The sequence below is a fragment of the Schistocerca americana genome, chromosome 9 (genome assembly GCF_021461395.2).
Source record: "Schistocerca americana isolate TAMUIC-IGC-003095 chromosome 9, iqSchAmer2.1, whole genome shotgun sequence".
Taxonomy (NCBI): Eukaryota; Metazoa; Arthropoda; class Insecta; order Orthoptera; family Acrididae; genus Schistocerca; species Schistocerca americana.
The window spans coordinates 87,331,219-87,355,757 of NC_060127.1; the positions used below are offsets into that span (position 1 = coordinate 87,331,219).

Consider the following 24,539-nt stretch of genomic DNA (forward strand, 5'->3'; position numbering starts at 1 on the left):
TCTCTTTTTCGATTTCTTCTCGCTGATGTAAATGTGAACACTCTTGCGGACCACCTACATCCCTTCATGCTCGGTGTCTTGCACCAGGGTAAATGCCCCTTTCACGGGGGCAGAATCGTTCTGTAATGGTGTGAGGAGCTAGACAGTGAACTCACGCTGCAGTTTTGCCCACCAGCTTCGGTAGATGTGGGACGCTATCTTGCGCCAGCTGCGCATCCTCAAACTACCGACCCGTCAAATACTTCCGGAAACTTATTAAGGGCTTGTTGAACCAAAGCCATCCAGTATCGTTGATGTACAGCCTTCCGAAGATGGACAGACACACTATTAACCACGTGGGCATAATGTTTTGCCCATCAGTCATCTTTTGCACTGTGTGGTAGCAGCAAAACGGCGGAGTTCGCCTACGTCACGGCACGCGGCAACCCGTGATACAGCCGTGTTAGCCACGTTCTCCATCGCTGGGGCTGCCCTTGTCAACGGTAAGTGATGATGCTGTTGCTGCTAAAGCCGTCGGTACACGGACCGTGAATTGGAACACTGAGTGTTGAGCGTGCCGAGTTTCTGACGTCAGAGAGTGAAATAGCACATTGGGGAGTCTCCCGAACGTGCAGGGTAATATCTAGCATGTCACATATCCTGAACGTGCATTTGAACGTTGACCAATGAGATGGCGGAAGGCCACCAACGTCACATGCACACCATCTCCCTTCTATGGAGAGTTGTGAGGCGCCATACTGGCTTTCGGTTGAAGCCCGTATGTACATATATCGTTCCTGAGCACCAGCAAACTGTGAAGCCGTCGAAAACCCGCTGTTAATTGTATGATTCGTTGTAATAATATGACGAGGAACGCCATATTCGTGGTAAAAGAATTACGGTAGCTTGCGTATTATGAGAGGATGCCATTTGAAGGCAACGGAATGTTGAGGATCCATTAACTCACGCCATTCTTGATACAATTTATTGTAGTCGAGTTTGAATGAGTAATATAGCTAAGATAATGTTTCAGGACATGGTAACATGCTAGATAAGTTCCTATAGTATTAGTGGTCGCTTTAGAGCAATGAATAGCGTTAGGGAATCGTGGCTGATTTTATGAAGTGTTTGTGGTTTTGCATCCCACTAATCCAATTTCTTTTTTTCTAAACCTCGCATTTTTAATACGTTCTGATGCTTTCTTACTAGTTTAATGTTAGAGTATAGTATAATATTCGATGTTATGTGAATATAAGTGCACTCTTTTTGAGGAGTGAGTTTGTTCGATTGGCTTAATCTACAACTAGCACTATGAAACATTTCTTTTTGTGTGTCAATAAATTTAAGCCCAAAACTAAAGTAATTTATGTAAACCTACGTAAGAAATGCTGTATTTTCGTGTTAATTCCGTGTATTGTCTTTAAATTGTCTTATATTATAAAACTGTAATTAATTCTTAAATGTGAGAGAGCATACAGATGTTAAAATTAGCGAGAGAGACCAATTACATTTTTTAATAGGCTAAAAATGCATCAGACGCAGCGCGAGCGGCGTCAACAATCAAATTTTATGCGGTCAGCAGTACCGGAAAGCAGCGCAGCGAAGTCTCTCGAACATTTTTCTTCGCAAGAGGCTTCCAGAACAGGAAGAGACCGAGGAAAAATCACAGTAAAGTTGCCTTCAGTTGTCTACTTGTATACAAATACTTCTGTGCATGACGCGTAATATTAATAATTGGCATACGGCCAATAAACGATGTGCGCGTTTAGTGTACTCCAGGGTATCAAAGCAGGTTATACAAAATCTTGAATTACTAATTTTCTCTCTCTCGGTAGAGTAAATTCATCTGTGCCGCGTGATAATTTAAAACTATCTTTTTTTTTTTACTTGGCTGCTTCTTTTAGCTAACGGCACTCGAGTTAATTTCCTCTTATCAAAGTTTGTTTTTCAATCACCACTAATGAGTGCCAAAACAAGAGAAAATTTTCTTTTTTAAAATAATAATTCAACTACTTGCAGTAAGATATTTTGTCTTTTTTCTTTCCAGTTTTGCAATTCACATGTTGCAGAGATTCTGCTACTGAGTAGGAACAGTGATCAAGTAAGGATAACCTTAAGGATTTACTAAAATGTGGGAATGATGACATAATTTTTATCTTATTCGAAAAACAATTGCAAATTTGTATTGCGCTATTTGTAATGGAACTTTTGCATTTAAGCTAGTGTCCTCATTGACTAGACATGGCACTTTCCTTTTTGGATATTTTCACGGATATCGAAGGTTTTATTTATGTGTACTTCAGACAGAACAACCTGATTAGCATATGGACAAGGGAGGAAAGAACGTTTTATTAGAGCCTTTATAGGACATTTACGGCCGTCCATTTCGTAAACAGTGTGATTTATGAGCCACGTACAGCCGACAGCTGCCGCTGGAGCTAGTTGCGATCGCGTGTACCAACGTTGGGCCCCGCGTACCGTATGCACAAGTCGCATCGTCTCTGAGCATTCAGCGGGGCGGTGAACTCGGCACTCTCAACGTTAACATTGGGCAGCACGGCTTAAGGCTTAGATGCAGTTACATGGGTCACCTATACAGAGATACGAGATAAAGATTGAGGAGAATTGTAATGTTAACAGGCGAAGTGACACGTATTAAGACGACCACAATATTATTGCATTCGGTAATGATGGCGCTGCGGTCGGCTTATCGAGAGTTTTTATTGTGATATCTCACGACGACACGGTGGACGACTTGATTCTGTGTGTACAACAATCTTGAAATCATTCACAGTCCGATGCGCTTTCCTTAGTCACTACTGTACTTGTTCACTGGAACGTCTCCATGTGTTTCTGATAACAGCCACGGGAGGCCAAGTACAGTGATATCGTGGTCAGGTAGTACCTCTAAGCTTACACGAAGCCACTTTGGGTGTTTGTGGTATTATACAACCTTCGTACGGTTTCTTAGCAGTACAAAATTCCCCTAGGAATACGATAGGCCTGTGTTGTTAAGAATTACGATGCAGTATTCCTTCGGACACAGTAGGAAATGCAAAAAAAACCGTACACACACACATTATTTAGTACTATTTTTTCCAGCGTTACTGTTATAACAACACATTTTATATTTTTCAAGTGTGAGAAAAATAATGACCATCAGATGATGACACAGATTTGCTGAATCTTATTTGGCCAAGAAAAGTAAGAAGAATTGCGTTTTTACAAGTAGAAGACATGTTCTTCTCTGACGTCATAGGCACAGTGGCAGAGACACGTTTGCTTCTGCGCAGCGTTTACTGGAATACGAATAGAGCTGTTTCACTAAATCAACACAGCTAAGGCCCAAGGATAACAGTAATGTTAAGGCACATCATTTCTGGGTCAGTGCTATTCAACAGAAAAAATGATGAAACTTCTTGGCAGATTAAAACTGTGTGCCGGACCGAGACTCGAACTCAGGACCTTTGCCTTTCGCGGGCTAATGCTCTACCAACTGAGCTACCCAAGCACGACTCACGCGCCGCCCTCACAGCTTTACTTCTGCCAGTACCTCGTCTCCTACCTTCCAAACCTTACAGCTTTAAAGCTGTGAGGGCGGGGCGTGAGTCGTGCTTGGGTAGCTCAGATGGTAGAGCACTTGACCGCGAAAGGCAAAGGTCCCGAGTTTGAGTCTCGGTCCGGCACACAGTTTTAATTTGCCAGGAAGTTTCATATCAGCCCACACTCCGCTGCAGAGTGAAAATCTCATTCTAGAAAAAATGATCTTTTCTTATTCGCTTCCTCTCCATAGTATAATAGCGGCAGTGAAGGTTTTAATTACATAGATAAGTTTTTTTGTTTATAGCTACGTTGAAAAGCATCAGTCACTCCGACTTTCACATAATTTAGGTAGTTTTCTCTGCCTGCATCTGCTAGTATTTTCCACGCTCCTGTTTGCCGTGCCAGGGAGAGGTCACGCAGGAAACCTGAATTTCTGTGTCTTTATTTTCACCTTAATTACGAGGGCAGTTCAATAAGTAATGCAACACATTTTTTTTTTCTGAAACAGGGGTTGTTTTATTCAGCATTGAAATACACCAGGTTATTCCCCAATCTTTTAGCTACACAACACTATTTTTCAACGTAATCTCCATTCAATGCTACGGCCTTACGCCACCTTGAAATGAGGGCCTGTATGCCTGCACGGTACCATTCCACTGGTCGATGTCGGAGCCAACGTCGTACTGCATCAATAACTTCTTCATCATCCGCGTAGTGCCTCCCACGGATTGCGTCCTTCATTGGGCCATACATTTGGAAATCCGACGGTGCGAGATCGGGGCTGTAGGGTGCATGAGGAAGAACAGTCTACTGAAGTTTTGTGAGCTCCTCTTGGGTGTGAAGACTTGTGTGAGGTCTTGCGTTGTCATGAAGAAGGAGAAGTTCGTTCAGATTTTTGTGCCTACGAACACGCTGAAGTCGTTTCTTCAATTTCTGAAGAGTAGCACAATACACTTCAGAGTTGATCGTTTGACCATGGGGAAGGACATCGAACAGAATAACCCCTTCAGCGTCCCAGAAGACTGTAACCATGACTTTACCGGCTGAGGGTATGGCTTTAAACTTTTTCTTGGTAGGGGAGTGGGTGTGGCGCCACTCCATTGATTGCCGTTTTGTTTCAGGCTCGAAGTGATGAACCCATGTTTCATCGCCTGTAACAATCTTTGACAAGAAACTGTCACCCTCAGCCACATGACGAGCAAGCAATTCCGCACAGATGGTTCTCCTTTGCTCTTTATGGTGTTCGGTTAGACAACGAGGGACCCAGCGGGAACAAACCTTTGAATATCCCAACTGGTGAACAATTGTGACAGCACTACCAACAGAGATGTCAAGTTGAGCACTGAGTTGTTTGATGGTGATCCGTCGATCATCTCGAACGAGTGTGTTCGCACGCTCCGCCACTGCAGGAGTCACAGCTGTGCACGGCCGGCCCGCACGCGGGAGATCAGACAGTCTTGCTTGACCTTGCGGCGATGACGACACACGCTGTGCCCAACGACTCACCGTGCTTTTGTCCACTGCCAGATCACCGTAGACATTCTGCAAGCGCCTATGAATATCTGAGATGCCCTGGTTTTCCGCCAAAAGAAACTCGATCGCTGCCCGTTGTTTGCAACGCACATCCGTTACAGACGCCATTTTAACAGCTCCGTACAGCGCTGCCACCTATTGGAAGTCAATGAAACTATACGAGACGAAGCGGGAATGTTTGAAAATAATCCACAAGAAATTTCTGGTTTTTTCAACCAAAATTGGCCGAGAAAAAAATGTGATGCAATACTTATTGAACTGCCCTCGTATTTGGTTGGAGCATATGTTCGTAGCGTTTTTGTTCTGCATGTTGGTATCCAGGTTGCAAGGGTTTATTTATGTGTTGTCATTTTTCATTTGTAGTTCACTGTCGCTATGTGACTTTACACGTTGTCAGTTTGTTATTTGGGATGTAGTGAGTGGGCCTGTGGACGCAGAAAATGGAGTGTCCAGTGGAGAAATCGGAACATTCCCGACATATTCTTCTGATTGAGTTATGTAGAGGGGTGACAGCAGTGGAGGCATAAGAACTATTGGGGTAATGCCACAGGACAGAGCAAGGCAAGAAAATGGTTCTCTCGTTTTAGGGAAGATGGTTTTGAGATTAGTGATTCTCCACGTTCGGGAAGACCGTACTGTAGTTCCTTCTCAAAATCCTCGCACGAACGGAAAAATGGCTGACATCGAAATAAGTGTCCAAGGAATATAAAAGCAACTGAAATCGCTCTACAGAGGAAAGTTCACTGCACCTGACGGGATACCAATTCGATTCTACACAGAGTACGCGAAAGAACTTGCCCCCGTTCTAATAGCCGTGTACTGCAAGTCTCTAAAGGGACGGAAGGTTCGAAATGATTGGAAAAGAGCACAGGTAGTTCCAGTTTTCAAGAAGGGTCGTCGAGCAGATGCGCAAAACTATAGGCCTATATCTCTGACATCGATCTGTAGGATTTTAGAACATGTTTTCTGTTCGCGTATCATGTCATTTCTGGAAAACCAGAATCTACTCTGTAGGAATCAACATGGATTCCGGAAAAAGCGATCGTGTGAGACCCAACTCGCTTTATTTGTGCATGATACCCAGAAAATATTAGATACAGGCTCCCAGGTAGATGCCATTTTCCTTGACTTCCGGAACGCGTTCGATACAGTTCCGCACTGTCGCCTGATAAAGTAAGAGCCTACGGAATATCAGACCAGCTGTGTGGCTCGATTGAAGAGTTTTTAGCAAACAGAACACAGCATGTTGTTCTCAATGGAGAGACGTCTACAGACGTTACAGTAACCTCTGGCGTGCCACAGGGGAGTGTTATGGGACCATTGCTTTTCAAAATATACATAAATGACCTAGTATATAGTGTTGGAAGTTCCATGCGGCTTTTCGCGGATGATGCTGTAGTATACAGAGAAGTTGCAACATTAGAAAATTGCAGCGAAATGCAGGAAGATCTGCAGCGGATAGGCACTTGGTGCAGGGAGTGGCAACTGACCCTTAACATAGACAAATGTGATGTATTGCGAATACATAGAAAGAAAGATCCTTTATTGTATGATTATATGATAGCGGAACAAACACTAGTAGCAGTTACTTCTGTAAAATATCTGGGAGTATGGGTACGGAACGATTTGAAGTGGAATGATCATATAAAATTAATTGTTGGTAATGCGGATGCCAGGTTGGGAATCATTGGGAGAGTCCTTAGAAAATGTAGTCCATCAACAAAGGAGGTGGCTTACAAAACACTCGTTCGACCTATACTTGCTCATCAGTGTGGGATCCGTACCAGATCGGGTTGACGGAGGAGATAGAGAAGATCCGAAGAAGAGCGGCGCGTTTCGTCACAGGGTTATTTGGTAAGCGTTATAGCGTTACGGAAATGTTTAGCAAACTCAAGTGGCAGACTCTGCAAGAGAGGCGCTCTGCATCGCAGTGTAGCTTGCTGTCCAGGTTTCGAGAGGGTGCGTTTCTGGATGAGGTATCAAATATATTGCTTCCCCCTACTTACACCTCCCGAGGAGATCACGAATGTGAAATTAGAGAGATTCGAGCGCGCACGGAGGCTTTCTGGCAGTCATTCTTGGTTCAAATGGCTTTGAGCACTATGCGACTTAACTTCTGAGGTCATCAGTCACCTAGAACTTAGAACTAATTAAACCTAACTAACTTAAGGAATCACACACATCCATGCCCGAGGCAGGATTCGCTCGGTTCCAGACTAGCACCTAGAACCGCACGGCCACTCCGGCCGGCTGCAGACGTTCTTCCCGCGAACCATACGCGACTGGATCCGGAAATGGAGGTAATGACAGTGGCACGTAGAGTGCCCTCCGCCACGCACCGTTGGGTGGCTTGCGGAGTATAAATGTAGTTGTAGTTGTAGATGAATATGCCCGACATATTCTTCTGTTTGAGTTCGGTAGAGGGGTGCCAGCAGCGGAGGCAGAAGAACCATTTGTGCCGTCTATGGGGCAATGCCAATGGACAGAGCAAGGCAACTAAATGGTTTTCTCGTTTTAGGGAGGACGGTTTTGACATTAGTGGCTCGCCACGTTCACGAAAATTTTCGACGTTTGATGAAAATCATTTAAACGCATTAATCCACCGTGAACCATGTCAGTGTGCTAGAGAACTGGCGAGTGTATTGAACAGCGATCAATGCACCGTCGTACGACATTTTAACGCAATAGGGAAAGATAAAAAATCTGATGTATGGGTACTGCATGCTCTATGCCAAAAGCACAAAAATATCAGCTGGTGCCCATATTTGCATCTCTGCTTGCTCGTCATCAATATGCTCGTGAACAGCAGCGACCATTCTTACCCAGCACCGTTTTCTGGTTGAGCCAGATCGCTGGTCGATCATCAGCGATCGGCTTGTCATCTTTGGCGCGTCCCCGGGCATGAGCATCTTTGCGTTTTCAGCTTGGGCGCGCGGGATGGCGAGAGGCAGTCGGTTTGGGGCGGCCGGTGAGACTGGCGGAGTTGTGGCTCGGGCGTAAGCACACGTGTGTTGTCTGTTACGCTGGGGCTGTTTGCTAATCGTGAAACTCCTGCAGCGGTTACTGGTTGCCTGGAAGGCATTTCGTATAAACTGTGCCAAGCCTCGCAGTGAGAGGGGAGTTCGGAGTTGGTGTTGGCCTAGATGTCTGTACAAATTGAGGTGCCTGTGTGAGAAGCACGGTGTGGGCCTGTTGGTTGCTTCGTCCTTCTGGCAGCCACCGCAAGCGGATGTTCGGCCGGAATGTCTACCGTTTGTGGTGAGCATAGTGTGAACAAGTTCTCGTAGGATGTGCTCCCAGGCTGAGTCTGAGCCTGTGTTATTTCTGGGTGCCGACCCCTTGTCTGTTACTGCTTCCGGGTGTCCTGTAAGATTTCACAGCAAAACTGTGTTTTTGTGGCAGTCTGTGTTTCTGGCTCAGCCTCCGCCTAGAAGGGAGAAAGATTTGTGCCTCAACTGAAAGGGGGGGGCAAAACACAACATTCCCATCTTAGATCATCCACCCTACTCACCTGATTTGGCCCCCTGTGACTTTTTCTTTTCCTTAAAGTCAAGTCAGCTTTGAAAGGAACTAGATTTGAGACTGTTGAAGCAGTAAAAGAAAAAGCGACGGAAGTAATGTATGGACTTACCGAAAATGATCTGCAGCATTGCTATGAACAGTGGAAAATTCGTATGGAGCGATGTAGAGACCGAGGAGGAGAGTACATTCAAGAAGATAACATGAAATTGTAAATAATTGTAAATAAATGTTTTTTCCAGCATCAGTCCGGTTTTTTTCTAGCCGCACCTCGTACTGTGACCGGTTATTATTCCACAACGCCTCGACGGAGGAACGTACCTAGGTTTCCTGCGGAATACTCTGCCTGGGCTGCTTTAGAATGCACCTTTGGGAGTACGACAGGTTATGTGGTTTCTACATGACATACAACCATCCCACTTCGGCATTATAATTTCCTGACACATCAGCCTCGGACGCTGGATAGGGCGCGGAGGCCCTGTAGCATGGCCTCCTAGCTCACCGAACTTAAATCCCCTGGATTTTTACCACTGGGGGCATCTGAAAAGCATTGTGTATGCTGCACCGGTTCTTGATGTGCAAACCCTCCATCAGCGTGTTCACAACACTAGTGACGCTGAGGCCGGAACGTGCGATAGAGTGAGGGAATCAATGATGCGACGCGTGAACTCGTGCATTGCATCCCTTGGAGGTCATTTTGAACATATTTTGTGACGTGGATGCTATACAGGGTGTTACAAAAAGGTAAGGCCAAACTTTCAGGAAACATTCCTCACACACAAATAAAGAAAAGATATTATGTGGACATGTGTCCGGAAACGCTTAATTTCCATGTTAGAGCTCATTTTAGTTTCGTCAGTATGTACTGTACTTCCTCGATTCACCGCCAGCTGGTCCAATTGAAGGAAGGTAATGTTCACTTCGGTGCTTGTGTTGACATGCGACTCATTGCTCTACAGTACTAGCATCAAGCACATCAGTTCGTAGCAGCAACAGGTAAGTGTTCATCACGAACGTGGTTTTGTAGTCAGTGCAATGTTTACAAATGCGAAGTTTGCAGATGCCCGTTTGATGTATGGATTAGCACGGGGCAATATCTGTGGCGCGGTACGTTTGTATGGAGACAGATTTCCAGAACGAAGGTGTCCCGACAGGAAGACGTTCGAAGCAATTGATCGGCGTCTTAGGGAGCACGGAACATTCCAGCCTACGACTCGCGACTGGGGAAGACCTAGAACGACGAGGACACCTGCAATGGACGAGGCAATTCTTCGTGCAGTTGACGATAACCCTAATGTCAGCGTCAGAGAAGTTGCTGCTGTACAAGGTAACGTTGACCACGTCACTGTATCACTGTATGGAGAGTGCTACGGGAGGACCAGTTGTTTCCGTACCATGTACAGCGTGTGCAGGCACTATCAGCAGCTGATTGGCCTCCATGGGTACACTTCTGCGAATGGTTCATCCAACAGTGTGTCAATCCTCATTTCAGTGCAAATGTTCTCTTTACGGATGAGGCTTCATTCCAACGTGATCAAATTGTAAGTTTTCACAATCAACATGTGTGGGCTGACGAGAATCCGCACGCAATTGTGCAATCACGTCATCCACGCAGATTTTCTGTGAACGTTTGGGCAGGCTTTGTTGGTGATGTCTTGGTTGGGCCCCATGTTCTTCCACCTACGCTCAATGGAGCACGTTATCATGATTTCATACGGGATACTCTACCTGTGGTGCTAGAACGTGTGCCTTTACAAGTACGACACAACATGTGGTTCATGCACGATGGAGCTGCTGCACATTTGAATCGAAGTGTTCGTACGCTTCTCAACAACAGATTCGGTCACCGATGGATTGGTAGAGACGGACCAATTCCATGGCCTCCACGCTCTCCTGACCTCCACCTTCTTGACTTTCATTTATGGGGGCATTTGAAAGCTCTTGTCTACGCAACCCGGGTACCAAATGTAGAGACTCTTCGTGCTCGTATTGTGGACGGCTGTGATACAATACGCCATTCTCCAGGGCTGCATCAGCGCATCAGGGATTCCATGCGACGGAGGGTGGATGCATGTATCCTCGCTAACGGAGGACATTTTGAACATTTCCTGTAACAAAGTGTTTGAAGTCACGCTGGTACGTTCTGTTGCTGTGTGTTTCCATTCCATGATTAATGTGATTTGAAGAGAAGTAATAAAATGAGCTCTAACATGGAAAGTAAGCGTTTCCGGACACATGTCCACATAACATATTTTCTTTCTTTGTGTATGAGGAATGTTTCCTGAAAGTTTGGCCGTACTTTTTTGTAACACCCTGTATAGCTCTGTACTGTGTTCCAGGACGATTTTTTGTCGTTGCACGCACACCGTCCGTTTCCGGACACGTGTTCATAGGACGTTTTTTCCCCTCATTTTCAGTTAGGAACCCGTCCCAGCAGTTTGTCGGTTTTATTAACGTTCACGCTGTATGTTTCATATAAATTTAACTGAAAATATGTGCGTAACATTACGTAACTTTGTAGCAATATTCAACCATTTCATTACACAGGTTTTTTTGAGAATAAATAATGCAGCAAGTGAATTGTAAAGCAACAGTCATAGAATAGGGTATTTTACGGTTTTCTAGAAATTATCTTAAATGATTAATTACGTCATTTTATGCTTCTAACAAGCTTTTTATCCTCTTGAATTTCAGTATTCTCTTATAAAAACGGAAATAAAATTCAAATAATCGAAAGCCCGCTAAAACGCTACATTCGTGTCACGTAATGCCCGTGACGTCACTGGCTATCTCGCCGCTCGTACTCTCATAATGCTAATCATACTGTACAAATACATTTATGAAAACTCCTGGAAGGTTGTTTCTGAGTGTTGCAGAGAATTACAAGATGCGTAAAATGTGGTAGCACTCTACCGGCAAATTGCCACCATGTTGACGCACAAGTTCAGAAACTTAATTAAAATGCGTGGTACTGTGAAGATAACATTAATTAAACTCGGAGACATGCTTTCGCACTGTCACAAGGAAGGATAGCGTCGTTCAACGAAAGTAAAATCATGGTGAAAATTGTCGTTTCATCCAACTTCACAAAGTTATTAGGTAGCTCAGTTGTTAGAGCGGTAGATGGTCGAGTTTTATAGAACGGTGTAAATAGATCGCTGGTTCGAGTCCAAACCGAAAGACTATTATAACTTATTTGTAAAACGACTCAACAGTCCTCTCATACAAAAGCCAAATCAGAACTACGAAACTTCACCACACCGATCAGAAAGAGCATATGATTGTGTTTTCCATGCTGTTTACATGCGCTTACATTTGCAATCGCTATTCATGCACGTCACGTTCAAAAAGATATTTTCTAGTTGATGTGACAACACTATTTTTACTTTATTAGAAACAATGTTTTTCTCTATCTTTCTAGCGTCCAGCGGGATTCTTATTGTGTAAACTTTAGAAGTTTCATCATCTTACGTACAGATGAAGTAAGTCTGTCTCAGACACCGCCGTTAATTCACACGCACAAACATGACAGCCCTTGCGTTCCTGTTACCCGCATGGTGTACATGAATTACATCTCTCTGTATACAAATCATCATCTTAGGCACCGCTGTGCTGTGGGTGTATGGTGATATGCTCACTACTAGCAATACTATTCCAAAAATTGAATTGTTTTCTCGCAAAGTAAACGCATTTATTCTCTGCTGCCGATCTCTCAGACTACGACTAATGTGAAGCTGTATATAATACATCCCACCAGCGAAAAAACTGCTACAATCAGTTCTTGCTGACGCTTTTTTCAAATTTCGTGAACAACTTTTAAAAATATATGTCCCTTACCAGACTCGAACGTCATGCGCAGTCAGATGTCCTAGAGCCATAGAGCGGCAGATAACGTCAGCTGGTGATCTTCTATAGAAGAAATCGGCACTGACATTTGCCAAGAATAATTTTATTGGGCTTTGGATCGTAGCTCGTGACTGATAGTTGACAATCTAGTTATAATATACGGACTCATTTGCAAAAAATCTATAATTCCTTAGTTTTGAGCAAGTTTAAGGGTGCAGAAGGGAGGAGGGAAAATAATGTCTGTCGTTGCACATATCGCCGCTCTAAATGGGTGGAACATGAACGCATCAACTTTCGCAATGCTTCCACTATCGACGTTCGCAAAAATCCTTTCTATTGTTACTTAGAGCTTGTAACTGCATTTTCCATCACTAAATGGATGTTCGCAGAAAAAGTAGGCAAAAACTTCGTAACTTAGGCTAACACGCCTATAACACACGTACAGCTCCGTCTTACTCCTAGTCTGTGACGTCACCAGAGCATCAGCCAATAACAGAGCGTTTTCGAACATGTGACCAGATTTAATGATATTTAAGCTTTAATTACATATAAATGAAATATTTTGAGAGAATATTAAGGGCAAATGCTATTTAAATGTTATAATCAAAAAGAATAAAAGCAATGCAAACTGTATTTTTAACATAGGAAAATACACCGAAGCGCCGAAGAAACTAGTATAGGTATGCGTATTCAAATACGGAGATACGTAAATAGGCAGAATACGATGTTGCATTCGGTAACGGCAATATAAGACAAGTGTCTTGTGCAGTTGTTAGCTCGGCTACTGCTGCTACAATGGAAGGTTATCAAGATTTAAGGGAGTTTGAACGTGGTGTTACAGTCGGCGCACGAGCGATGGGACACACCATTTCCGAGGTAGCGATGAAGTGCAGATTTTACCGTACGACCATTTCACGGGTGTACCGTGAATATCAGGAATTCGGTAAAACATCAAATCTCCTGCATCGCTGCGGCTGGAAAAAGATCCTGCAAGAACGACGACTGAAGAGAATCGTCCGCGTGATAGAAGAGCATCACTTCCGCAAATTGCTGCAGATTTCAATACTGGGACATTAGCACGTGTCAGCGTGCGAACCATTCAACGAAACATCATCGATGTGGCATTTCAGGGCCGAACGCCCACTTATGTACACTTGATGACTGCACGACACGAACTTTACGCTTCGCCTGGGGTCATCGACACCGACATTGGACTGTTGATGGCTGGAAACATGTTGCCAGGTCTGACAAGTTTCGTTTCAAATTGTATCGAGCGGATGGACGAGTACAGGTATGATAGAGACAGCCTAATTAATTGATGGATCCTGCGTGTCATCAGGGACTTTTAACTGGTGAAGGCTCAGTGATGGTGTGGGGCATGTGCACCCGTGATACGTCTACATACGACTCTGACAGGTGACACGTACGTAAGAATATTGTTTGATCACCTGCATTCATTCATATCCATTATGAATTCCGGCGGACTGGGGCAGGTCCAACAGGACATTGCGACACACCACACGTCCAGAATTGTTACGCAGTGGCTCCAGGAGCACTCTTCTGAATTTAAACACTTCCACCGGCCACCGAACTCCCCAGACATGAACATTATTGAGCATATCTGGGATGCCTTGCAACGCGCTGTTCAGAAGAGATCTCCACCCCCTCGTACTCTAACGATTTATGGACAGCTCTGCAGGATTCATGGCGTCAGTTCCCTCCAGCACTACGTCAGACGTTTGTCGAGACCATGCCACGTCGTGTTGTAGCACTCTTGAGCGCTCGCGGGAGCCCTACACGATGTATGACAGGTGTACCACTTTCTTTGACTCTTGAGTATAGCTTATTGTGAAGTTCATGAATCCTTAACATCCTTGAGTGTCAGTAGTTTTTTGGTACCTGTCAGTGGTAGCACTTCGTTTTGAGTTACGTTAATTACTATTTGCAAGGAACTGTTTAAAAAATTCTGGCAGCTGAAGGAATTTTAGAATGCAACAGAATTTCCTTTGAAAGTTGTAATTTTTAAAATGACGAATAATAAATGGTATTTAGTTTTTATAGGTGGTTCCTTGAACCACGAACTAATGAGTCAGTGACACAGTTTGTCTTATTTCTAACAATGTCCTTTTATACAATCTCAGAATTCTCAGGGCATTGCGACTGCTACTTACAACTCCTCTTCAGAAAGCAAAGCTAACTATCAACATTGAGTGTAGACACTTCTCACAGAACATGCCTCCTCCATTCCATTCTTCTTCCTAGTGACAGTTCCTTCACCCACTTATTGCACCCACATTCAAAATCAACCAAGTCAAAATATGTGCACTATACGTACTGCTTGGTATATCTTACCTTTGCCAGCAATGTCGTCGGATCTCTCTTCAATTGAGAACGTTTGCAGCATTATGAGCAGGGCCCTCCAACGATATGACGCACGAACTAGATAGAATGTGGCACAACATCCCTCAGAGGACATCCAACAACTGTATCAGTCAATACCAAGCCGAGTGACTTCTTGCATGAGGACCAGAGGTGGACGAAGGCGTTATTGACTTGCTCAGTTTGTGAAGCTTAATTAATCTTAGAGCTCTAAGGCACAAATGCGTCTTGGCCTTTCTTTCGGTCTGCCAGATTGTTCGTAACGACTCCACATTCTTGAGCTTACGCCTCTTCCCGTATTTGGAGCAGTCGCGACAACAGCTCGTGTTACGACGTTTTCACTTACACTGATTAGCTTAAGTACTTAACCGTGGTTTAGCAGAGGTAGCAGTGCAGAGACTGACCGGGTATATGGAGAGCACGAGCGCGGTGTGCGTCTTGACGGCGGAGGGCGCCCTGCCGATGACGTGGCGCAGGGTGTCCACGTAGAGCAGCAGCGTCGCCGCCACGGCCATCGCCCCCGCAGAGAACAGCGACATCCCCACCACGTTCATCGCTGCAACACCACAAGCGCACAAACGGTTCAAATGGCTCTGAGCGCAATGGGACTTGACATCTGAGGTCATCAGTCCCCTAGACTTATACTACTTAAACCTAACTAACCTAACGACATCACACACATCCATCCCCGAGGCAGGATTCGAACCTGCGACCGTAGTGGTCGCGCGGTTCCAGACTGAAGCACCTAGAACCGCTCGGCCACAGCGGCCGGCACGAAACGCACACGTTTACTCGGAATGCAGTACACTACTGGCCATTAAAATTGCTACACCACGAAGATGACGTGCTACAGACGCGAAATTTAACTGACAGGAAGAAGATGCTGTGATATGCAATTGATCAGCTTTTCAGAGCATTCACACAAGGTTGGCGCCGGTGGCGACACCTACAACGTGCTTACACGAGGAAAGTTTCCAACCAGTTTCTCATACACAAACAGCAGTTGACCGGCGTTGCCTGGTGAAACCTTGTTGTGATGCCTCGTGTAAGGAGGAGAGATGCGTACCATCACGTTTCCGACTTTGATAAAGGTCGGATTGTAGCATATCGCGATTGCGGTTTATCGTATCGCGACATTGCTGCTCGCGTTGGTCGAGATCCAATGACTGTTAGCAGAATATGGAATCGGTGGGTTTAAGAGGGTACTACGGAACGCCGTGCTGGACCCCAACGGCCTCGTATCGCTAGCAGTCGAGATGACAGGCATCTTATCCGCATGGCTGTAACGGATCATGCAGCCACGTCTCGATCGCTGAGTCAACAGATGGGGACGTTTGCAAAACAACAACCATCTGTACGAAAAGTTCGATGACGCTTTCAGCAGCATGGACTATCAGCTCGGAGACCATGGCTGCGGTTACCCTTGACGCTGCATCACAGACAGGAGCGCCTGCGATGGTGTACTCAAAGACGAACCTGGGTGCACGAAAATGCAAAACGTCATTTTTTACGGATGAATCCAGGTTCTGTTTACAGTATCATGATGGTCGCATCCGTGTTTGGCGACATCGAGGTGAACGCACATTGGAAGTGTGTATTCGTCATCGCCATACTGGCGTATCACCCGGCGTGATGGTATGGGGTGCCATTGGTTACACATCTCGGTCACCTCTTGTTCGGATTGACGGCACTTTGATCAGTAGACGTTACATTTCAGATGTGTTGCGACTCGTGGCTCTACCCTTCATTCGATCCCTGCGAAACCCTACATTTCAGCAGGATAATGCACGACCGAATGTTGCAGGTCCTGTACGGGCCTTTCTGGATACAGAAAATGTTCGACTGCTGCCCTGGCCAGCACGTTCTCCAGATCTCTCACCAATTGAAAACGTCTGGTCAATGGTGGCCGACGAACTGGCTCGTCACAATACGCCAGTCAGTACTCTTGATGAACTGTGGTATGGTGTTGAAGCTGCATAGGCAACTGTACCTGTACACACCATCCAAGCTCTGTTTGACTCAATGCCCAGGCGTGTCAAGGGCGTTATTACGGCCAGAGGTGGTTGTTCTGGGTACTGATTTCTCAGGATCTATGCACCCAAATTGCGTGAAAATGTAATCACATGTCAGTTCTAGTGTAATATATTTGTCCAATGAATACCCGTTTATCATCTGCATTTCTTCTTGGTGTAGGAATTTTAATGACCAGTAGTGTATCTCCCACAAAGGGCAGACGCACAGTATCAAGGTTCCTCGGTATTACATTAGAGATTAGATTCAATTTTCGTTCCATAGATCCAAAAATGAGATGATTCTCGTGGTTGTGATACGTGTCGGAAAATGTAACATAAAAAACGTAGAACACTTGAATATAATACTCTCTTCCGTAATCGTTTGTTAGGAAATTGTCCAGAAATATGGATGCATTACAGTAAAATGGAAATGCTAATATTTACACAATTAATACAATGTCAGAAAGACATATAGCCATGCATTGTTAATAAATTTATCATTCACAAAGTACATAACCTTGACTGATGTGACCAAGTGGTGTCAAAACTGAAACCTGACATTTGTATTTAAGCTTGTGCAACAGTCCATGTTAAATATTCATCTACAGAGTAGAAGGGATTGCCTGTCAAAAAGTCTTTCAAACTCTGTTTAAACCGTTCTTTATTAGAAACCAAGCTTTTAGTGGTTGCTGGAAATTAATTGAAAATGTTTGTTCCTGAATATTGGACACGTTTTTGCACCAAGATAAGAGATTTAAGGTCTTTCTGTAGATAGTTCTTATTCCTAGTGTTGATACCAAACTATGAGATCAAAAGTATCCGGACACCCCCAAAACATACGTTTTTCATATCAGATGCACTGTGCTGCCACCTACTGCCAGGTACTCCATATGAGCGACCTCAGTAGTCACTAGACATCGTGAGAGAGCAGAATGGGGCGCTCTGCGGAACTCTCGGACTTCGAACGTGGGCAGGTGGTTGGGTGGCACTTGTGTCGTACGTCTGTACGCGAGATTTCCACACTCCTGAACATCCCTAGGTCCACTGTTTCCGATGTGACAGTGAAGTGGAACGTGAAGGGACACGCAGAGCACAAAAATGTACAGGCAGATCTCGTCTGTTGAGTGACAGAGACCGCCGACAGTTGAAGAGGGTTGTAATGTGTAATACGCAGGCATCTATCCAGACCATCACGCACAGCTTTCCGAACTGGGAAGGAGCGCCTGGTCCCCGGCACGAATCCGCACGGCGGACTTGTGTCGAGGTCCGGTGAGCCAACCAGTCTGTGGATGGTTCTTAGGCGGTTTTCCATCTGCCTCGGCGAATGCGGGCTGGTTCCCCTTATTGCGCCTCAGCTACACTATGTCGGTGACTGCTGCTCAAACAAATTCTCCACCTACGCGAACACCACCATTACTCTGCCACCGCAAACGTGGATGTTACACTCGTCTGGTGTAAGATGTTCCCCCGGGGGGGGGGGGGGGGGGGGGGGGTCCACCGGGGGCCGAACCGCACAATAACCCTGAAAGAGTGATTGTGTGTTCTGTGTGGGGCGGCGCAGGTGTGAAGTGGACTGCGGTAGTCGTCGTGGGGTTGTGGACCACTGCGGCTGCGGCGGGGACGGAGCCTCTCCGTAGTTTCTAGGTCCCCGGTTAACATACAACGTACATACAACAAGCTTGTCCTGAAATTCCCAGCTCTGTAGCTCCCTTGGCGTCAAATCTGGTGCTGACAGGGTTTGCGAGTGCGATGTTCAGATTTACAAAGACTTTTGCAGCTGTCGTCCATTTAGTTTTCGTCACAATCATCTTCAATGACCGTCCGTCACGAAGGCTTAACACACACTTTCGGCCGCGTTCTAACTTAGCGCATGGTGTTCTTCCGTTTTCCGTGATTGCGGTGTAAGTTTTCGATGCAGTGCCTCTTGATACACCAAAACCCTCGGCTGCGTTCCCACCATACGACCACCGACTATTCACCCACGTTCGAATGCACTGAGCTCCGACATAATGCACCTACAGAGCACTAATATGATCACGACTAACACTTGCAACGTACTGGAGACACTGCACAGAAGCTGTTTGTGGTCAAAACCAACAGTGGTACCTGTGGGCTTAGCTGGCATCAGCATTTATTTGGAAATTTGTGGTAAGGTCTTATGGGACCAAACTGCTGAGGTCATCGGTCCCTAGGCTTACACAATACTTAATCTAACATAAAGTAACTTACGCTAAGAACAAAAAAGATGGTTCAAATGGCTCTGAGCACTATGGGACTTAACTACTGTGGTCATCAGTTCCCTAGAACTTAGAACTACTTAAACCTAACTAACCTAAGAACAACACACACATGCCCGAGGGAGGACTCGAATCTCCGACGGGGGAGGGGAGCCGCGCGAACCGTAGCAAGGCGCCCCCGACCGCGTTGCAAGCATTTATGTTCAAGCACGCATTCTTAGCCGTGTCTCCATTCCGTGTGTGGTGTCACCGCCAGACACCACACTTGCTAGGTGGTAGTTTTAAATCGGCCGCGGTCCATCAGTACATGTCGGACCCGCGTGTCGCCACTGTGTGATCGCAGACCGAGCGCCACCACAAGGCAGGTCTCGAGATACGGACGACTTTGCTAGCTTTGTACGGACGACTTTGCTAGCGACTACACTGACGAAGCCTCGCTCCTTTGCCGAGCAGATAGAATAGCCTTCAGCTAAGTCCATGGCTACGACCTAGCAAGGCGCCATTAGCCTTACATAGCAATCGATACTTATCGTATAAAGCATGTCTCATCAAGAACGATGTATACGACAAGGATGGATTAAAGTTAAGTATTCCAAAAGCAACGTACTTTTCTTTACAGCATTCATTACGTATCCTGTTTCAGACCTCACGCCATCCTTCGTGTGTTTATAGCGTGCATTGCGGTCCCCTCAAATCACACTGTGTCGGCACTTCCGTCGACACATCACCGTGTATGTCCAGTACGAGGATCTCAAGTGCTACCGTGTCTCCCTCTATTCTTCCCTTCTACACAAGGACTGTACTTCTGCTGTCCGGCATACGCCGTTGTTTAGATCTAGTTCCGCTCACACTGCGGAAGGAATTATATTGGTAACCGCAGATACACTGACTCGCCGATTATATGCAACTGTTGGCCATTGAGAGTTTGCTGCAGTGTCTTGTAATACAGCCTCGCCACAAAACGGCAGCAGAAAGGTCGCGGTTTTCGAACGGCCTGCATTTTAGCAGGTAGGGCGTGTTTACTGCCTGTGGCGGAGTGCTCTGTCTTATAGGCTGAGCAACAGGTAGCCATGTACCACTACGCTTGTTTCGGCCCCAGAGCTCTATTTTAAGTATTCGTCTTTGGGATTCTCAGCTCTTGATTTTTTTCGGTGTTTGCAGTTAAAATTATGGAATATACATTCCGCCTTTTATGCAAAACACTGTTTTTTCTTGTTATTCATCTACAAATTTGTCCGCAGAATAGGCAAGATATTGAAAAGCAGAGACTTCAAACTGGATAGAGGACAGACAACACAACCCAGAAAAACTAAGAAAGCAGGAGATATCTACAGATAAATTCAACAGATCAGGAACACATGAACTCACATGCAGCACTTGCCAAGCAGTATGATTAGCACAAATATGCAGGAATTTTAAAACAAGATAGTCAGATCATATCAAAGTCCTAAAATGTAACAGAACCCACACCACACTTGCTGACCACCTAATAGACTATAACCATCACTCAACTACAAAACTAACAAATTTAAAAATACTGAAATCCAGCCACATCGTACATTAAAAACTAAGAATACAAGAAAACTTCGGCTATAGAAGGCAATAACGGAAGGCACACAAGCTTTTAAATGAATACATTGCGCTCTGCAAAGACACATTATTTAACATATAAAAGGAACTTAACAGAAAAGGTAACACGGAAACCTAGAGCAGATTACACACACACACAGAGCGACGGGGTTAGTACACACAACATCGTTTATACCACGTTTTGTGAAGTGAAAGGGCGTTTATTAAAGCAAACTTATACGAAGTTATATATACATATATATATATATATATGCGTGTGCGTGCGCGTGCGCAGGGCGCGAAGGAAGAAGAATCTGTCACAGCAGAACGTGAGTAATAACAAATGTACACGCAAAACACTTTGCCACACCAAAATCACGTTTTAAAAATCAAAGGGTGTGTTAACTCGCTGATAAAATTCACATTTACATCGTTTAGTTTGCAGATGACAAGCTAGCAGTGTAAGACACCATACAGATAACCCTGCGATTTTTACCCTCCACGCCGCCCTCCAATACTAGATTGGTGATACCTTGATGCCACAGAACATGTCCAACCAACCGATCCCTTCTTCTAGTCAAGTTGTGCCACAAATTTCTCTTCTCCCCAATCCTATTCAATACCTCCTCATTAGTTATGTGATCTACCCATCTAATCTTCAGCATTCTTCTGTAGCACCACATTTCGAAAGCTTCTATTCTCTTCTTGTCCAAACTAGTTATCGTCCATGTTTCACTTCCATACATGACTACGCTCCACACAAATACTTTCAGAAACGACTTCCTGACAAATCTATACTCGATATTAACAAATTTCTCTTCTTCAGAAACACTTTCCTTGCCATTGCCAGTCTACATTTTATATCCTCTCTACTTCGACCATCATCAGTTATTTTGCTCCCAAATAGCAAAGCTCCTTTACTACTTTAAGTGTCTCATTTCCTAATCTAATTCCCTCAGCATCACCCGATTTAATTTGACTACATTCCATTATCCTCGTTTTGCTTTTGTTGATGTTCATCTTATATCCTCCTTTCAAGACACTGTCCATTCCGTTCAACAGCTCTTCCAGGTCCTTTGCTGTCTCTGACAGAATTACAATGTCATCGGCGAACCTCAAAGTTTTTATTTTTTCTCCCTGGATTTTAATACCTACTCCAAACTTTTCTTTTGTTTCCTTTACTGCTTGCTCAATATACAGAGTGAATAATATCGGGGAGAGGCTACAACCCTGTCTCACTCCCTTCCCAACCACTGCTTCCCTTTCATGCCCCTCGACTCTTATAACTGCCATCTGGTTACTGTACAAATTGTAAATAGCCTTACGCTCCCTGTATCTTACCCCGCCACCTTCAGAATGTGAAAGAGAGCATTCGAGTCATCATTGTCAAAAGGTTTCTCTAAGTCTACAAATGCTAGAAACGTAGGTTTGCCTTTCCTTAATCTAGCTTCTAAGGTAAGTCGTAGGGTCAGTATTGCCCCACGTGTTCCAATATTTCTACGGAATCCAAACTGATCTTCCCTGAGGTTGCTTTCTACTAGTTTTTCCATTCGTCTGTAAAGAATTCGCGTTAGTATTTCGCAGCCGTGACTTATTAAACATAGTTCGGTAATTTTCGCATCTGGAATTATTACATTCTTGTTGAAGTCTGAGGGTATTTCGCCTGTCTCATACATCTTGCTCACCAGATGGTAGAGTTTTGTCAGGACTGGCTCTCCCAAGGCCGTCAGTAGTTCTAATGGAATGTTGTCTACTCCCGGGGCCTTGTTTGGACTCAGGTCTTTCAGTGCACTGTCAAACTCTTCACGCAGTATCGTATCTCCCATTTCATCTTCATCTACATCCTCTTCGATTTCCTTAATATTGTCCTGAAGTACATCACCTTTGTATAGACCCTTTATATACTCCTTCCACCTTTCTGCTTTCCCTTCTTTGCTTAGATCTGCGGTTCCATCTGAGCTCTTGATATTCATACAAGTGGTTCTCTTTCCTCCAAAGGTCTCTTTAATTTTCCTGTAGGCAGTATCTATCTTACCCCTAGTAAGATAAGCCACAACAGACTTACATTTGTCCTCTAGCCATCCCTGCTTAGCCATTTTGTACTTCCTGTCGATCTCATTTTTGAGACGTTTGTATTCCTCTCTGCCTGCTTCATTTACTGCATTTTTATATTTTCTCCTTTCATCAATTATATTCAATATTTCTTCTGTTACCCAAGGATTTCTACTAGCCCTCGTCTTTTTACCAACTTGATCCTCACATCGTGGTCATAACAGTGTTCTTTTTAGTCGTGAATCTATCATGTCGAACTAAGTGAATTCGAACATAGGGAAATTGTTGGTGTTTGTATGGTAGGTGCTTCTGTAATCAATGAAGCCAAAGTGATTGGTGTTTCAACAGGCACCGTATCGAACATTTATACCGCAAACAGGGAAAGCGGAAAAGCATCATCCGTCTATCAGCACCAAAACAATACGAAAAGAAACTTCCTGGCTGATTAAAACTGTGTGCCCGACCGAGACTCGAACTCGGGACCTTTGCCTTTCGCGAGCAAGTGCTCAACCATCTGAGCTACCGAAGCACGACTCACGCCCGGTCCCTACAGCTTTACTTCTGCCAGTATCTCGTCTCCTACCTTCCAGTTTTAATCTGCCAGGAAGTTTCATATCAGCGCACGCTCCGCTGCAGAGTGAAAATCTCATTCTGAATACGAAAGGAGATCTAGAAGCAGGGAACTGTAGGGCGAGCTGGAATTATAAAAGCATTCATCAGTGATGAAAGTGGAGAATCATGAGGCTGAAGCCATAAAACCTGGTCTGTGGAAAAATGGAAGAAAGTCATTTGGTCGGATGAGTGTCGTCCGCAGCTCGTGGTCGTGCGGTAGCGTTCTCGCTTCCCACGCCCGGGTTCCCGGATTAGATTTCCGGCGGGGTCAGGGATTTTCTCTGCCTCGTGATGACTGGGTGTTGTGTCCTGTCCTTAAGTTAGTTAGGTTTAAGTAGTTCTAAGTCCTAGGGGACTGATGACCATAGCTGTTAAGTCCCATAGTGCTCAGAGCCATTTGAACCATTTATGGATGAGTGTCGTTTCACATTGTTTACAACTCCTGGGCGAGTTTCCGCCCCCCAGGAATGGAACGTGGCGGGCGTTTGGTGATAATTTGGGCAACCATATTGTTACTCTGCAAGGTCGCCAAGTACTATGTGGCGATTTTGGCTGATAAGGTTCATCCCATTGTACGGTGATAGTTCTCCAATGGAGATGCTGTGTTCCGAGACGACACGGTCCCTGGTCGCTCGGCTCACATCGTCCACGACTATTTTTGCGTCTTCCCTGGACACCTTGGTCACCAGATCTCAATAGTATTGAGCCTTTGTGGTCTACTTTGGAAAGAAGGTTGCTTGATCGCTATCCATCTCCATTGTCGTCGCCCGAACTTGTCAATATTTTGCAGCACGAGTGGTATAAATTTCCCTTGAAAACCGTATGGAAGCTGTGTTTATCCATTTCGAGACCACTGAAAGCAGTTTTGAATGCCACTGCTTTTCCTAACCAAAAATGTTCAATTGTGTGTGAAATATTATGGGACTTAACTGCTAAGTTCATCAGTCCCTAACCTTACACACTACTTAACCTAAATTATCCTAAGGACAAACACACACCCCCATGCCCGAGGGAGGACTCGAACCTCCGCCGGGACCAGCCACACAGTCCATGATTGCAGCGCCTGAGACCGCCCGGTTAATCCCGCGCGGCATTTCCTAACCCGTGTTAGGCATGGTAATGTACGGTGTTTTTGGTTTCCGTCTTTTTGTGCAACCCCTGTAATACAGAAGCGATTCTGCGCGGCAAGGGTTCGGTAAGTCCTCGGTAGCTGTCCTAGCTGATAGTTTGTGGGCAAGGAATTAGCTCCAGATGGAGT

At 45.0% G+C, this 24,539-nt stretch overlaps 1 protein-coding gene across 2 annotated transcripts in view; it reads right to left on the reverse strand.

Annotated features, from left to right (window-relative positions):
• The window catches only part of LOC124551138 (organic solute transporter alpha-like protein), a 293,236-nt gene that overhangs the window by 42,697 nt on the left and 226,000 nt on the right, over positions 1-24,539 (reverse strand). For both annotated transcript variants that reach the window (XM_047126101.1, XM_047126100.1), the window contains exon 3: positions 15,204-15,355. In XM_047126101.1, the coding sequence (XP_046982057.1) occupies positions 15,204-15,355 (152 nt within the window). The remainder of the gene's footprint in view (positions 1-15,203; positions 15,356-24,539) is intronic.